The 17,473-nt window shown below is 44.4% G+C and overlaps 2 protein-coding genes across 2 annotated transcripts; both read left to right on the top strand.

Annotated features, from left to right (window-relative positions):
• The first annotated feature begins 271 nt into the window (after nt 1-271).
• On the top strand, nt 272-769 carry LOC127863452 (AAC-rich mRNA clone AAC11 protein-like). The gene has a single exon (XM_052402981.1). The coding sequence runs from the start codon at nt 272-274 to the stop codon at nt 767-769; it is 498 nt and encodes a 165-aa protein (XP_052258941.1).
• A 7,640-nt stretch (nt 770-8,409) lies between these two features.
• On the top strand, nt 8,410-14,615 carry LOC127863453 (mucin-1-like). The gene is made up of 4 exons (XM_052402982.1): nt 8,410-9,511; nt 9,561-10,019; nt 10,058-10,765; nt 14,275-14,615. The coding sequence occupies exons 1-4, from the start codon at nt 8,410-8,412 to the stop codon at nt 14,613-14,615; spliced, it is 2,610 nt and encodes an 869-aa protein (XP_052258942.1).
• Nucleotides 14,616-17,473: the final 2,858 nt, after the last annotated feature.

Raw genomic sequence — 17,473 nt, forward strand, 5'->3', positions numbered from 1 at the left:
TTTAATGAACAAACATAGATTTGACAACTTTAAATCAGCAAAAGTAAGTTGTTGGTTAACACTTCCTTCACAACTGTAATGATGAACTGATAAACGCTCTCTGGGGTGTAATGTTTCCTAACGTTTTCTGTCTCTTCGTTAATGATAAGTTGTTGAACCAGTCTTCACCAAGGTCACAAAGAAAAAGGCCACAGTGGTGTCTGTTGTTTCGCCACCCAGGGATGACACACATCCAACAACATCTGTTAATGGATCAACAACAAAACCAGTCATGTTACATGGCTACCACCACAAGACCAGCATCACCAACCATAACCACACCTACCACCATTATAGCAGCAGCACCAACCATCTCCACATCAACCACTTCGAGACCAGCAACATCAACAATCGCCACGCCTACCACGAGATCAGCAACACCAACAATCGCCACACCTACCACGCTATCAGCAACACCAACAATCGCCATGCCTACCACGAGATCAGCAACACCAACAATCGCCACGCCTATCGCGAGACCAGCAGCACAAACAATCGCCACGCCTACCGCGAGACTAGCAACACCAGCAATCGCCACGCCTACCACGAGACCAGCAACACCAACAATCGCCACGCCTACCACAAGACCAGCAGCACCAACAATCGCCACGCCTACCAAGAGACCAGCAACACCAACAATCCCCACGCCTACCACGAGACCAGCAACACCAACAATCGCCACGTCTACCACGAGACCAGCAACACCAGCAATCGCCACCCCTACCACTAGACTAGCAGCACAAACAATGCCACGCCTACCACTACCATCACTAGACCTATCTCCACGCCTGCCAGAAGAGTCTGTACACCTACGGAACCCGGCAGCCTGGGATATGTTCTTGTGCTGCTCAACCGAATCGAAGCCTGCCTGGCAGAGCAGACACGAGCAATGACCAACATGGGCAAGCGCCTCACAAAGCTGGAAGCTGGACAGGAGCGGTTGGAGGTGTTGTTTGGGCAGTCAGCCAACTGACAGCCTCTACAGCCTGTCAGCGACCAAGAAAACCAGATGCCAGATAGCAGCCTACTGTTTAGATTTACATTCTTCAACAGAATGTAAATCTAAATTCATTCCACTTAACATTTAATGAACAAACATAGATTTGACAACTTTAAATCAGAAAAAGTAAGTTTGAAACAACTTATCATTAATAAAGAGACAGAAAATGTTAGGAAACATTACACCCCAGAGAGCATTTATCAGTTCATCATTACAGTTGTGAAGGAAGTTTTAAGCAACAATGCATGCCTCTCACTGATTGCTGTACATATTTTGATATTTTGGAAGACGAAATGGATTTTGATAATTGGTTAGACAGTATGATAGATGAAGAACCCACAGGGCCGCCTGTCATCAACATGCATTAAACATCATCCACAACATCGCCATCTTTGTGGTTGCATACAGATGAGGATCCTTTGTTTTCGGAGCTGACCTTGTACGAGGTTTATCAACAGGCGGAGACACAGACATCACTTAACTGTGTCTATGATGAAACAACAGCCTCCTTCGCCTTCTCTGATAGATTCCATCCTCAGTTCACAAACCCAAAAGAAGTAATTTCCCACATACAAAACATGTTCCAGGAGTACGTGAATGAGTGGATCTAAAACAAGAGCACCGCCTAGCGGATGCAGACCGCTCATCTATTATTCTTTTTAAAGGTGAAGGGACCTATCTCAATACTTCAATCAACAAGAGATGTGTTTGTCAGAAACACAATGCCCCCTACTGCGCCGCTTTGAAGCCATATATTTGACCTTTGACCTTGAAGGATGACCTTGACCTTTCACCACTCAAAATGTGCAGCTCCATGAGATACACATGCATGCAAAATATCAAGTTGTTATCTTCAATATTGCGAAAGTTATGGGCAATGTTAAAGTTTTGTGACAGATGGATGGACTGACAGACAGTTCAACTGCTATATGCCACCCTACCGAGGGCATAAAAAGGGGGAGGGGTGGGGTGGCAGGGGTTTTTTTTACTAAGAAAGTGACGCCGATATTCGGCGTCTTCCCCTACCAGAATTTTTCCCCTCAAAATACAATTTCCCCACTTAAAATATCATTTTTCACCAAAATATAATATTTTCTCTCAAAGAAATGTTTATTTTTCCTTTGAGCATTCGACAATTATCCAATTTGCACCATGTACAACGATCTTTCTCTCTCTCCAGACGAACACAAAAAATCTGGGAATCCCAGTTATTCTAAATATAGCTCTTAAATTACGTCATGTAAACTGGGCAACTAATCGTAATAATCATGTGACTATTTTACTGGATACCGGTCTTGCGCGAGAAGGGTGTTTCATCAATAAATTACCGGAAACCAGTCGAATTTTCATCCGGGCTATGTGCAAGCCAAGATATAAACGTGAAAACAGAAAAAATGTCTCACAATTGGCGTTCTTACACAAACAAAATAAAACATTCAGACTCGGAAGATACTGAACGCATCGAGGCATTTTAAAGGAAAGAATCATCGAAAACCGTTATAACCCAGCAGGATTCTGAGGTAATCAACATCGAACATTGTGAAAGTGAAAGTAGTCAATCGGCAGCTGCCGCTCCTTTCCCTTTCAATATGGTAGCAGATCAAGATCGTCAACCCATTCATCATGAAATTGAAATCACAAAATTGACATCGTCCCCCGGCCCCAGTACAGGAATATAGTTGAAAACATTTCCCACAATTAGATCTACACCTGCAACTTAATTAAGGACTTTGACTTTAATACGTGTTAAATGTGTTTAAGAACAAAAAGGACAGAGACAAGCCTCTTTTGATGAGTGATAGACATTGAAATGAACAGTTTTTATTTTTTTCCCTAAAATGTCTCTTTCGCACTCTTTTTTTCCCCTTTCACCCAGCGTCCAGCGTCTTCCCCTTTCTCTAAAAAAAAACCCTGGGTGGAGAGGGGTTATATAGTGTTGGGGTGCCCCACCCCCTGGGGGCCATGTTGTTCAACCAACCAGAATCATGTTTGAACTCGTTCAAGATATGATTGGAACGAATCTTGTGACCAAGTTTCATGAAAATCAGACAATAAATGTGGCTTGAAGAGTGTTAACAAGGTTTTACTATAGCCATATACATAAAATTATAGCGTGTTTCACTGCAACTTCGACAAATTATAACCACATGCGCGAGAAAATCATAGAAGTAGTAAAATATGAATAAATTGTACACAAGAGGGCCTGAAAGGCCCAAAGTCGCTCACCTGAGATAAGAAGATATTATTGGGACATCTTCTGACCAAGTTTCATGAAGATCGGAAAATAAATGTGGCCTCTAGAGTGTTAACAAGGTTTTACTATAGCCATATAAAGAAACATGCCCCTCCCCCTGGCGGCCATGTTTTTCAACAAACCTGCATCATTTTCGACCTCGTCCAAGGTATTATTGTGATGAATCTTCTGACTAAATTTGGACAATAAATGTGGCCTCTAGAGTGTTAACAAGATTTTACTATAGCCATATAAGGAAAAATGCCCCGCCCCTTGGCAGCCATGTTTTTCAAGCAAAGGTTACCATTTTTAAACTCATCCAAGATATCAGTAGGACAAATCTTCTGAGCAAGTTTCATAAAGATCGGAAATTAAATGTGGCCTCTAAAGTGTTAACAAGGTTTTACTATAGCCATATAAGGAAAAATGCCCCGCCCCCTGGCGGCCATATTTTTCAACCAACCGGCATCATTTTCGAACTCGTCCAAGATATTATTGAGATGAATCTTCTGACCAAATTTTATGAAGATCAGACAATAACTGCAGCCTCTAGAGTACTCTGTTAACAAGATTTTCTATAGCCATATATAGCCATATAAGGAAAAATGCCCCGCCCCTTGGCAGCCATGTTTTTCAAGCAAACGTAACCATTTTCGATCTCATCCAAGATATCATTCAAACCAATCTTCTGACCAAATTTCATGAAGATTGGACAATAAATGTGGCCTCTAGAGAGTTAACAAGGCAAATGTTGACGCCGCACAACGAACAAAAAGCGATCACAAAAGCTCACCATGACAGTTTTGAGCCAAAAAGTCAAATTTTCACATTAAGCAATGTGTTTTTTGTCATTTATTGTTGCTGTGTTATAATTGTTAACATTTCAGTATCAAAATTGTGAAATGGTTGTCCATGGCTGTTCTCTTGGAAGTAAAAAGAGCCTTGTGTAATTTAATTGCACAGAATGTACATGCATGAAGAAAAATTCTAATAAAGTCAACAAAATATTTGTTTCAGAGATCATTGAAAGACGACAGACTCTTTCTGAGAGACAAGTTCATCAATTAGATTCCGTTAGTTCAGAGTCAAGTGATACACAAGGAGATGCCATGGATCCTTTTGAAAGTTCTAAAACAAGTTCGAAAACAAGTTCAGGCAGTGGGGATCAGACTCCTCCAAAGAGGAAACGACTCAGTATGAAAGTTCAACATCAGTATTATATAGATATTTGTTGGTCTCTGTTTATTTTTTATTTCAACTCAAGAGTTATCAGAGAAATTTAAATTTTCAGCCACAATCACCAGTGAATAATAATTAACAGAAAAACAACAGATGGCCCTTTTGTATGCTCGTATAGATCTACAGCTCATCATACAATCTGAGACTTAAACTGGAGAATTTCACTTGAATAATTATGTAGTGAAGTCATTTCATATTAAATCTGTAATTTTTGACTGTTTAAAACAGTATCACGGATGATCACTTTACCTATGAAACAGAGAAAAAAAGATATTACGAGTTGATCCCTAACCTTGTCAGTCATTAAATAATGCATTGAATCTGGACTAAATTTCAAATCTCAATTTCAAAAATCATTTGTTCAGTTTTGTCATTAATGATAATAGTGAACAAATATTCATTAGTGAGATATTTTCAATAGGCGTACCTATTTATGTATTGCAGGCAAGAAGACAAAGACAGTGAGATCAGTCAGACCAACAACAAGACAGGAAGAGTATGTATCTAGATGAGAGAAGGAAACATTACAAGTATAACAAGAGATGGGTTCGTCAGAAACACAATGCACCCTACTGCGCCGCTTTGAAATGATTTTATTTTTTGGACCTTTGACCTTAAAGGATGACCTTAACCTTGAACTTCCACCACTCAAAATGAGCAGCTTCATGAGATACACATGCATGCCAAATATCAAGTTGCTATCTTAAATAATGAAAAAGTTATGGCTAACGTTAAAGTTTTTTTCGGACGGACGGACAGACTGACACACATACTGACTGACAGTTCAACTGCTATATGCCACCCTACTGGGAGCAAATATTTAACAAGAGCACCGCCTTGCGGGTGCAGACCGCTCATCTATTTTCTTTTTAAAGGTGAAGGGACTCTCATTTTCAATCACAAAGGAGGGAGGGGTGGAGTGAAGAGCGGTGCATTGTGTGGGGGTGTGGACATTTATTACATTTTCTTCTAAAAATGCGAAAAAAAGGAAAAAAAAAATCGGGGGGTGGGGGGGTGGGGGGGGTGGGGGGGGGATTCTTGGGTGCGATGGTTGGACGGTATATCAAACATAAAATAATAAAAATAAATATTTGTGTTTTTTAACCGTTTCATAAAAAAAAAATTGGGGGGGGGGGGGGTGAGGTGGGGGGTATAGTGTGAAGGTGTGGTGGTAATTTGTGAGATGATCTTAAAAGAAAAAAAAAAAAAAAATATAGGGGGGGGGATTCGGGTGGGGGGAGGGGGGGTGGGGGGGGGATTCTTGGGTGCGATGGTTGGACGGTATTTCAAACATAAAATTATCAAAATAAATAGTTTTGTTTTTTAACCGTTTAAAAAAAAAATTGGGGAGGGGGTGGGGTGGGGGGGGGGGTATAGTGTGAGGGTGTGGTGGTCATTTGTGAGATGATCTTAAAAAAAAAAAAAAAAAAAAAAAAAAAAAATAGGGGGGGGGGGGTTGGGGGGGGGGCACGGGCGATGGTTTGGGTGGAGTCTATTGTGGTATGTCAGGTAAGAGTAGTTTTGTCAAAGTATCAATCAAATCTAATCATAAATAAAGAAGTTATGGCAATTTTAGAGAAATTTAATAATTTGACCTTGAGAGTCAAGGTCATTCAAAGGTCAAGGTAAAATTCAACTTGCCAGGTACAGTAACCTCATGATAGCATGAAAGTATTTGAAGTTTGAAAGCAATAGCCTTGATACTTAAGAAATAAAGTGGATCGAAACACAAAATTAAACCATATATTCAAAGTTACTAAGTCAAAAAAGGGCCATAATTCCGTAAAAATGATATCCAGAGTTATGCAACTTGTCCTTTTACTGTACCCTTATGATAGTTTGCGAGTGTTCCAAGTATGAAAGCAATATCTATGATACTTTAGGGGTAAAGTGGACCAAAACACAAAACTTAACCAAACTTTCAATTTTCTAATTATAAAGGGCCCATAATTCCGTCCAAATGCCAGTCAGAGTAACATAACTTTGCCTGCACAGTCCCCTTACGGTAGTTAGTAAGTGTTGCAAGTATGAAAGCAATAGCTTTGATACTTAAGGAATAAAATGGACCTTAACACAAAACTTAACCAAAATTTTCAATTTTCTAAGTATAAAAAGGGCACATAATTCTGTCAAAATGCACGCCAGAGTTATCTAACTTTGCCTGCCCAGTCCCCTCATGATAGTAAGTAAGTGTACCATGTTTGAATGCAATAGCATTGATACTTTCTGAAAAAAGTGGACCTAAACGCAAAACTTAACCAAAATTTTCAATTTTCTAAGTATAAAAAGGGCATATAATTCAGTCAAAATGCACGCCAGAGTTATCTAACTTTGCCTGCCCAGTCCCCTCATGATAGTAAGTAAGTGTACCAAGTTTGAATGCAATAGCATTGATACTTTCTGAGAAAAGTGGACCTAAACGCAAAACGTAACCGGACGCCGACGCCGACGCAGACGCCGACGCCGACGCCAAGGTGATGACAATAGCTCATAATTTTTTTTCAAAAAATAGATGAGCTAAAAATAAAACTGTTAAATTTAGTATTTGTGCAATTGCTTAAAATTTGCGTGCTATGGTACTTCAACAAACATATGTAACTCTCAGTATTTGAGATCATAATACTTAGTTACTTCGCTATTAAATAAATGTACTGATTATGTATATAAATTATTACATTTACAACTAACATTTCGTTCAAAATTAATTTAATTTGCATTTGTGTCCTTTAGTTAACCCACTTTTTAAAATGTACATTGAATATCAAACGATAATACTTTGGCTACAGACGCTAAAATGCAACAACAAAAACTTAACGTCGAACTGATAGGGAAAAAACATTTGAATATTAATTCAATTTGAATTCCAAACATTAAAACAGAATGTACTAATTGCCTGCCCAGTCCCCTCACCATTTTTGTGAGCGATAAGACTTGAACGTAATATAGGCAGCCCAACTAAAAATAAGTTAATAACATGTGAAAATTAACACTGTGTAGTTCTTTAATTTTTTACTCCAATGCATTTACGCAGGAAAAATAAATAAAATATGTCGCATACATTTACAAAATTATTAAAATTGTATACTTCATTTTATTACAAAACTGGCATGTTATCAACGCAAGCGATTTCAAATTTGAATTACTTTCGTTTCTATAGAGCGGGTTGAGCGGTATGACATTGTTTACGTACTTAAGGCATTTCGGTTAACCTGTTAATAACCACTTACAGAAAAAGGTTAACCGGTTAATGATTTTAATAACCTCTTGCATCCCTAGTAAATACAGTATATAAGAAACAGGTTGGCTGGAATTACTGATGCCTCAAACTTTATTGTCGGCCAGCGCAAATTCAGGCCATCGGATTTCAACTGTATGTAACGAAAACTATATTATTATCAGTGACAGAGGAAGCAGCCCTGATGGATGCAGAGGACACACTCCCACCTGCAACCCCACCTGCAGCTCCAAATACAGCCCCGGCAGCGGACCCGACAGTGAACCCGGCAGCGGACCCCACAGTGAACCCAGCAGCGCACCCGGCAGCGGACCTGATGGACGCAGAGGACCCACTCTCACCTGCAGCTCCAGCAGTAGCCCTAGCAACAGCCCTGGCAGCAAACCTGGCAGCGGACCCCGCAGGGCACCCCACAGTGAACCAAGCAGTGAACCCCGCAGCAAACCCGGCAGCGGACCCCACAGTGAACCCGGCAGTGGACCCCACAGTGAACCTGGCAGCGGACGCCACAGTGAACCCAGCAGCGGACCCTGCAGTGAACCCGGCAGTGAACCCCGCAGCGCACCCGGCAGCAGACCCGCAGTGAACCCGGCAGCGGACCCCACAGTGAACCCGGCAGCTGACCCCACAGTGAACCCGGCAGTGCACCCGGCAGCTGACCTGATGGACGCAGAGGACACACTCCCACCTGCAAACCCACCTGCAGTTCCAGTAGTAGCCCTAGCAACAGCCCTGGCAGCCAACCCAGCAGCACACCCAGCAGCCGACCCCACAGTGAACCCGGCAGTGAACCCCGCAGCAAACCCGGCAGCGCACCTGGCAGCGGACCCCACAGTGAACCCGGCAGCGGACCCCACAGTGAACCCGGCAGCGGACCCCACAGTGAACCCAGCAGCGGACCCCGCAGTGAACCCCGCAGCGCACCCGGCAGCGGACCCCGCAGTGAATCCGGCAGCGGACCACACAGTGAACCAGGCAGCAGACCCCACAGTGAACCCGGCAGTGCGCCCCGCAGTGCACCCGGCAGCGGAATCCACAGTGAACCAGGCAGCAGACCCCACAGTGAACCCGGCAGCAGACCCCACAGTGAACCCGGCAGTGAACCCCACAGTGAACCCCACAGCGCACCCGGCAGCGCAACCGGCAGCGGACCACGCAGTGAACCTGGCAGCGGACCCCGCAGCGGACCAGGCAGCAAACCCTGCAGTGAACCAAGCAGCGGCCCCAGTGAACCCGGCAGTGAACCTCGCAGCGGACCCGGCAGCGGACCCCGCAGTGAACCCGGCAGCAGTCCCCACAGTGAACCTGACAGTGGACCCCACAGTGAACCCCGCAGCGGACCCCGCAGTGAACCCGGCAGTGAACCCAGCAGCGTACCCAGCAGCGGACCTAGCAGTGAACCCGGCAGCTGACTCCACAGTTGGCCCAGCAGCGGACCCCACAGTGAACCCGGCAGCGGACCCCACAGTGAACCCAGCAGTGGACCCCGCAGTGAACCAGGCAGTGCACCCGGCAGCGGACCCCCCAGTGAACCCGGCAGCCGACCCCACAGTGAACCCGGCAGCGGACCCCACAGAGATACTGGCAGTGCAACCGGCAGCGAACCCCACAGTGAACCCCACAGTGAACCCCGCAGCGCACCCGGCAGCGGAACACGCAGTGAACCCGGCAGTGGACCCGGCAGCGAACCCCGCATTGAAACCGGCAGCGGACCCCAGTGAACCCAGCAGCAGACCCTGCAGTGAACCCGGCAGCAGACCCGACAGTGAACACTGCAGCAGAACCCACAGTGAACCCGGCAGCGGACCCCACAGGGATACCGGCATTGCACCCGGCAGCGGACCCCACAGTGAACCCGGCAGTGAACCCCACAGTGAACCCAGCAGCGCACCCGGCAGCGGACTACGCAGTGAACCTGGCAGCAAACCCCGCAGTGAACCCGGCAGCGGGCCCCACAGTGAACCCGGCAGCGGACCCCACAGTGAACCCGACAGCAGAGCCGGCAGTGAACCCGGCAGTGGACCCCGCAGTGAACCCAGCAGCGCACCCGGCAGCAGACCCCACAGTGAACCCGGCAGCGGACCCCGCAGTGAACCCGGCAGCGGACCCCACAGTGATACCGGCAGTGCACCCGGCAGCGGACCCCACAGTGAACCCCGCAGCGCACCCAGCAGCGGACCACGCAGTAAACCAGGCAGCGGACCCGGCAGCAAACCCCGCAGTGAACCCGGCAGCGGACCCGGCAGTTAACCCGGCAGATGACCCGGCAGCAAGCAGAGCGCTCACGGTAAGAATATATTGAACCCCGCAGCGGACCCCACAGTGAACCCAGCAGCGCACCCGGCAGCGGACCACGCTGTGAACCTGGCAGCGAACCCCGCAGTGGGCCCCACAGTGAACCCGGCAGCGGACCCCACAGTGAACCCGACAGCAGAGCCGGCAGTGAACCCGGCAGTAGACCCCGCAGTGAACCCAGCAGCGCACCCGGCAGCAGACCCCACAGTGAACCCGGCAGCGGACCCCGCAGTGAACCCGGCAGCGGACCCCACAGTGAACCCGACAGTGGACCCCACAGTGAACCCGGCAGCGGACCCCGCAGTGAGCCCGGCAGTGAACCCAGCAGCGCACTCGGCAGCGGACCTAGCAGTGAACCCGGCAGCAGACTCCACAGTTGGCCCGGCAGCGGACCCCACAGTGAACCCGGCAGCGGACCCCACAGTGAACCCAGCAGTGGACCCGGCAGTAAACCAGGCAGTGCACCCGGCAGCGGACCCCGCAGTGAACCCGGCAGCGGACCCCACAGTGAACCCGGCAGCCGACCCCACAGTGAACCCGGCAGCGGACCCCACAGGGATACCGGCAGTGCACCCGGCAGCGGACCCCACAGTGAACCCCGCAGCGCACCCGGCAGCGGACCACGCAGTGAACCAGGCAGCGGACCCGGCAGCGAACCCCGCAGTGAACCCGGCAGCGGACCCGGCAGTTAACCCGGCAGATGACCGGCAGCAGAGCGCCTACGGTAAGAATATATTATCAATTCACTTACAAGTCACTTTTTGCATGAACAAATTAATTGAAACTAAATTTAAAATTATATAAAGTGATTTTTTTCTCCAAATTACAGCTGATTTTCGGGGCATTCTATGCAAGGTTTTATTATTGTAAATCTCCATGATTAGAGGGTCCCAGATAAGCGTAAACAGGACAAAAATCTAGTTATATAGCGCTGTAAAATATACTGTCCGAAAAATTGGAGTCATTAATTATGGATAAAAACCAGTATGTCCAAAAATTTAGAGTCACATAAAATAATTATTTTGGCTAAAAAAGGGGGTGTCCGAAAACTTAAGTGTCCGAAAACTTAGAGTAATTACGGTATATATTAAGGGAGGATGAAGAAAAGAAATGTATTTCATGACAAATCTTAACACCTGATATGTTGCTAGGAAATCCAAACCGCCTTCCACAAATGTGGTATCCATCATCTGAGCTAATACCCAGTGGGCCTTACTAGCACAGGTTCCACAGATGCTTTTGAAACAAGGGCTGTTTGTAAAACATGCATGCCCCCCATATGGGCTCTCCGTTGTAGTGACAGCCATTGTGTGAATGTTTTTTGTCACTGTGACCTTGACCTTTGACCTAGTGACCTGAAAATCAATAGGGGTCATCTGCCAGTCATGATCAATGTACCTATGAAGTTTCATGATCCTAGCCATAAGCGTTCTTGAGTTATCATCCAGAAACCATTTTACTATTTCAGGTCACCGTAACCTTGACCTTTAACCTAGTGACCTGAAAATCAATAGGGGTCATCTGCGAGTCATGATCTATCTACCTATCAAGTTTCATGATCCTAGGAATAAGCGTTCTTCAATTATCATCCAGAAACCATTTTACTATTTCGGGTCACCGTGAACTTGACCTTTGACCTAGTGACCTCAAAATCGATAGGGGTCATCTGCGAGTCATGATCAATGTACCTATGAAGTTTCATGATCGTAGCCATTAGCGTTCTTGAGTTATCATCCAGAAACCATTTTACTAATTCAGGTCACCGTGACCTTGACCTTTGATATAGTGACCTGAAAATCAATAGGGGTCAACTGCGAGTCATGATCACTGTACCTATCAAGTTTCATGATCCTAGGCAAAAGTGTTCTTGAGTTATCATCCGGAAACCATTTTACTATTTCGGGTCACCGTGACCTTGACCTTTGACCTAGTGGCCTGAAAATCGATGTGAGTCATGATCAATGTACCTATGAAGTTTCATGATCCTAGACATAAGCGTTCTTGAGTTATCATCCGGAAACCATTTTCCTATTTTGGGTCACCGTGACCTTGACCTTTGACTTAGTGACTGGAAAATCAACAGGGGTTATCTGCCAGCCATTATCAATCTACCTACAAAGTTTCATGATCCTAGGCATAAGCGTTCTTGAGTTATCATCCGGAAACCATTTTACTATTTCGGGTCACTGTGACCTTGACCTTTGACCTAGTGACCTGAAAATCAATAGAGGTCATCTGCGAGTCATGATCAATCTACCTATTAAGTTTCATGATCCTAGGCCTAAGCGTTCTTGAGTTATCATCCGGAAACCATTTTACTATTTCGGGTCACTGTGACCTTGACCTTTGACCTAGTGACCTGAAAATCAATAGGGGTCATCTGCGAGTCATGATCAATCTACCTATGAAGTTTCATGATCCTAGGCCTAAGCGTTCTTGAGTTATCATCTGGAAACCATTTTACTATTTTGGGTCACCGTGACCTTTGACCTAGTGACCTCAAAATCCAGGGGTCATCTGCGAGTCATGATCAATGTACCTATGAAGTTTCATTATCCTAGGCCCAAGCGTTCTTGAGTTATCATCCGGAAACCACCTGGTGGACGGACCGACCGACAGACCGACCGACAGACCGACATGAGCAAAGTAATATACCCCCTCTTCTTCGAAGGGGGGCATAAAAAAAGGGTTGGAATATATGCAACCTTTTGGAAAACCCACTAGTCTGCTTGTACAAATTAAGCTGACCCATTTGATAATCCTATCAAAATCACACACCATATCAACCATTATAATTTTAAGTAACTGCTATCATTGGTTGGTACAATGGATGTGTTGTGTCAATTTTTTGACCCCCCGGGGCAGGGTCAAATTTAACCCCAGGGGCATAATTTGAACAAACTTGGTAAAGGACTATAAGATGTCACTACATAGCAAATTTGGTAGCCCTAGGCCCAATGGTTATTGAAAAGAAGATTTATAAAGTTTGCACAAAATAAGCCTTATATAGGCAAATTTTCAATTTTTTGACCCCCCGGGGCAGGGTCAAATTTAACCTCAGGGGCATAATTTGAACAAACTTGGTAGAGGACTATAAGATGTCACTACATACCAAATTTGGTAGCCCTAGTTATAATAGTTATGGACAAGACGATTTTTAATGTTTGCACAAAATAGGCCTTATATAAGCAAATTTTCAATTTTTTGACCCCCCGGGGCAGGGTCAAATTTGACCCCAGGTGCATAATTTGAACACACTTGGTAGAGGACTATAAGATGTCACTACATACCAAATTTGGTAGCCCTACGCCATATGGTTATGGACAAGAAGATTTTTAAAGTTTGCACAAAATAGGCCCAATATAAGCAAATTTTCAATTTTTTGACCCCCAGGGGCAGGGTCAAATTTAACCCCAGGGGCATAATTTGAACAAACTTGATAGAGGACTATAAGATGTCACTACATAGCAAATTTGGAAGCCCTAGTTCCAATGGTTATGGACAAGAAGATTTTTGAAGTTTGCTCAAAATAGGCCTTATATAAGCAAATTTTCAATTTTTTGACCCCCGGCGCAGGGTCAAATTTGACCCTAGGGGCATAATTTGAACAAACTTGGTAAAGGACTATAAGATGTCACTACATACCAAATTTGGTAGCCCTAGGCCCAATGGTTATTGACAAGAAGATTTATAAAGTTTGCACAAAATAGGCCTTATATAAGCAAATTTTCTATTTTTTGACCCCCAGGGGCAGGGTCAAATTTGACCCCAGGGGCATAATATGAATAAATTTGAAAGAGCTTCACCACAGGAACATTCCTGAGAAAATTCATCAGAATTGGACCAGTAGTTTAGGAGAAGATGTTTAAAGAAAAAGTTAACGCACGGACGAACACACGACGGACACAGGACCATGACATAAGCCCCGCTGGCATTGGCCAGTGGAGCTAAAAAACCTGTAGTAAAGGAATTACTAAATAATGAATAATTCATCAAATTTGTTACCTTTGACCTCAATGTGTGACTTGGACCTTAGCCCCTAGGATTATGGGTGTTGAATGTGACGCACCCCCAGATGATTGAGAACAATTATGGCATTTTCATGGCTCTTTCTCATGTGTAAAAGGAGATAAAGCTGTAAGCTTATATTAAAAAGCATTTTTCAAAGTACAAAAGACCATAACTCTGTTGTTAACAGATGGTGTACAATGTCATTTGGCATGCTTCATCCAGCGGACCCCACAGTGATCCCGGCAGCGGACCCCACAGTGAACCCAGCAGTTGACCCGGCAGTAAACCAGGCAGTGCACCCGGCAGCGGACCCCGCAGTGAACCCGGCAGCGGACCCCACAGTGAACCCGGCAGCCGACCCCACAGTGAACCCGGCAGCGGACCCCACAGTGATACCGGCAGTGCACCCGGCAGCGGACCCCACAGTGAACCCCGCAGAGCACCCGGCAGCGGACCACGCAGTGAACCAGGCAGCGGACCCGGCAGCGAACCCCGCAGTGAACTCGGCAGCGGACCCGTCAGTGAACCCGGCAGATGACCTGGCAGCAGAGCGCTCACGGTAAGAATATATTATCAATTCACTTGCAAGTCACTTTTTGCATGAACAAATTAATTGAAACTAAATTTAAAATTATATAAAGTGATTTTTTTCTCCAAATTACAGCTGATTTTCGGGGCATTCTATGCAAGGTTTTATTATTGTAAATCTCCATGATTAGAGGGTCCCAGATAAACGTAAACAGGACAAAAATCTAGTTATATAGCGCTGTAAAATATACTGTCCGAAAAAATTGGAGTCATTAATTATGGATAAAAACCAGTATGTCCAAAAATTTAGAGTCACATAAAATAATTATTTTGGCTAAAAAAGGGGGTGTCCGAAAACTTAAGTGTCAGAAAACTTAAGAGTAATTACGGTATATATGAATTAAGGGAGGATGAAGAAAAGAAATGTATTTCATGACAAATCTTAACACCTGATATGTTGCTAGGAAATCCAAACCGCCTTCCACAAATGTGGTATCCATCATCTGAGCTAATACCCAGTGGGCCTTACTAGCACAGGTTCCACAGATGCTTTTGAAACAAGGGCTGTTTGTAAAACATGCATGCCCCCCATATGGGCTCTCCGTTGTAGTGACAGCCATTGTGTGAATGTTTTTTGTCACTGTGACCTTGACCTTTGACCTAGTGACCTGAAAATCAATAGGGGTCATCTGCCAGTCATGATCAATGTACCTATGAAGTTTCATGATCCTAGCCATAAGCGTTCTTGAGTTATCATCCGGAAACCATTTTACTATTTCAGGTCACCGTAACCTTGACCTTTGACCTAGTGACCTGAAAATCAATAGGGGTCATCTGCGAGTCATGATCTATCTACCTATCAAGTTTCATGATCCTAGGAATAAGCGTTCTTCAATTATCATCCAGAAACCATTTTACTATTTCGGGTCACCGTGAACTTGACCTTTGACCTAGTGACCTCAAAATCGATAGGGGTCATCTGCGAGTCATGATCAATGTACCTATGAAGTTTCATGATCGTAGCCATTAGCGTTCTTGAGTTATCATCCAGAAACCATTTTACTAATTCAGGTCACCGTGACCTTGACCTTTGATATAGTGACCTGAAAATCAATAGGGGTCAACTGCGAGTCATGATCACTGTACCTATCAAGTTTCATGATCCTAGGCAAAAGTGTTCTTGAGTTATCATCCGGAAACCATTTTACTATTTCGGGTCACCGTGACCTTGACCTTTGACCTAGTGGCCTGAAAATCAATAGGGGTCATCTGTGAGTCATGATCAATGTACCTATGAAGTTTCATGATCCTAGACATAAGCGTTCTTGAGTTATCATCTGGAAACCATTTTCCTATTTTGGGTCACCGTGACCTTGACCTTTGACTTAGTGACCGGAAAATCAACAGGGGTCATCTGCCAGCCATTATCAATCTACCTACAAAGTTTCATGATCCTAGGCATAAGCGTTCTTGAGTTATCATCCGGAAACCATTTTACTATTTCGGGTCACTGTGACCTTGACCTTTGACCTAGTGACCTGAAAATCAATAGAGGTCATCTGCGAGTCATGATCAATCTACCTATTAAGTTTCATGATACTAGGCCTAAGCGTTCTTGAGTTATCATCTGGAAACCATTTTACTATTTTGGGTCACCGTGACCTTTGACCTAGTGACCTTAAAATCAATAGTGGTCATCTGCAAGTCATGATCAATATACCTATGAAGTTTCATGATCCTAGGCCCAAGCGTTCTTGAGTTATCATCCGGAAACCACCTGGTGGACGGACGGACCGACAGACCGACCAACAGACCGACATGAGCAAAGTAATATACCCCCTCTTCTTTGAAGGGTGGCATAAAAAAAGGGTTGGAATATATGCAACCTTTTGGAAAACCCACTAGTCTGCTTGTACAAATTAAGCTGACCCATTTGATAATCCTATCAAAATCACACACCATATCAACCATTATAATTTAAAGTAACTGCTATCATTGGTTGGTACAATGGATGTGTTGTGTCAATTTTTTTACCCCCCGGGGCAGGGTCAAATTTAACCCCAGGGGCATAATTTGAACAAATTTGGTAGAGGACTATAAGATGTCACTACATGCAAATTTGGTAGCCCTAGGTCCAATGGTTATTGACAAGAAGATTTATAAAGTTTGCACAAAATATGCCTTATATAGGCAAATTTTCAATTTTTTGACCCCCCGGGGCAGGGTCAAATTTAACCTCAGGGGCATAATTTGAACAAACTTGGTAGAGGACTATAAGATGTCATTACATACCAAATTTGGTAGCCCTAGTTATAATAGTTATGGACAAGACGATTTTTAATGTTTGCACAAAATAGGCCTTATATAAGCAAATTATCAAATTTTTGACCCCCCGGGGCAGGGTCAAATTTGACCCCAGGTGCATAATTTGAACACACTTGGTAGAGGACTATAAGATGTCACTACATACCAAATTTGGTAGCCCTACGCCATATGGTTATGGACAAGAAGATTTTTAAAGTTTGCACAAAATAGGCCCAATATAAGCAAATTTTCAATTTTTTGACCCCCCGGGGCAGGGTCAAATTTAACCCCAGGGGCATAATTTGAACAAACTTGGTAGAGGACTATAAGATGTCACTACATAGCAAATTTGGAAGCCCTAGTTCCAATGGTTATGGACAAGAAGATTTTTGAAGTTTGCTCAAAATAGGCCTTATATAAGCAAATTTTCAATTTTTTGACCTCCGGGGCAGGGTCAAATTTGACCCTAGGGGCATAATTTGAACAAACTTGGTAAAGGACTATAAGATGTCACTACATACCAAATTTGGTAGCCCTAGGCCCAATGGTTATTGACAAGAAGATTTATAAAGTTTGCACAAAATAGGCC

The sequence above is a fragment of the Dreissena polymorpha genome, unplaced genomic scaffold, assembly GCF_020536995.1.
Source record: "Dreissena polymorpha isolate Duluth1 unplaced genomic scaffold, UMN_Dpol_1.0 chrUn009, whole genome shotgun sequence".
NCBI lineage: Eukaryota > Metazoa > Mollusca > Bivalvia > Myida > Dreissenidae > Dreissena > Dreissena polymorpha.

Bases quoted from the DNA above. Each gene is read 5' to 3' on its own strand.
- LOC127863452 (XM_052402981.1), top strand. From the start codon at position 272: ATGTTACATGGCTACCACCACAAGACCAGCATCACCAACCATAACCAC.
- LOC127863453 (XM_052402982.1), top strand. From the start codon at position 8,410: ATGGACGCAGAGGACACACTCCCACCTGCAAACCCACCTGCAGTTCCA. The intron at 9,512-9,560 runs GTGAACACTGCA...CGGACCCCACAG, and splicing joins ACCCGGCAGCAGACCCGACA to GGATACCGGCATTGCACCCG. The intron at 10,020-10,057 runs GCAGAGCGCTCA...TGAACCCCGCAG, and splicing joins GGCAGATGACCCGGCAGCAA to CGGACCCCACAGTGAACCCA.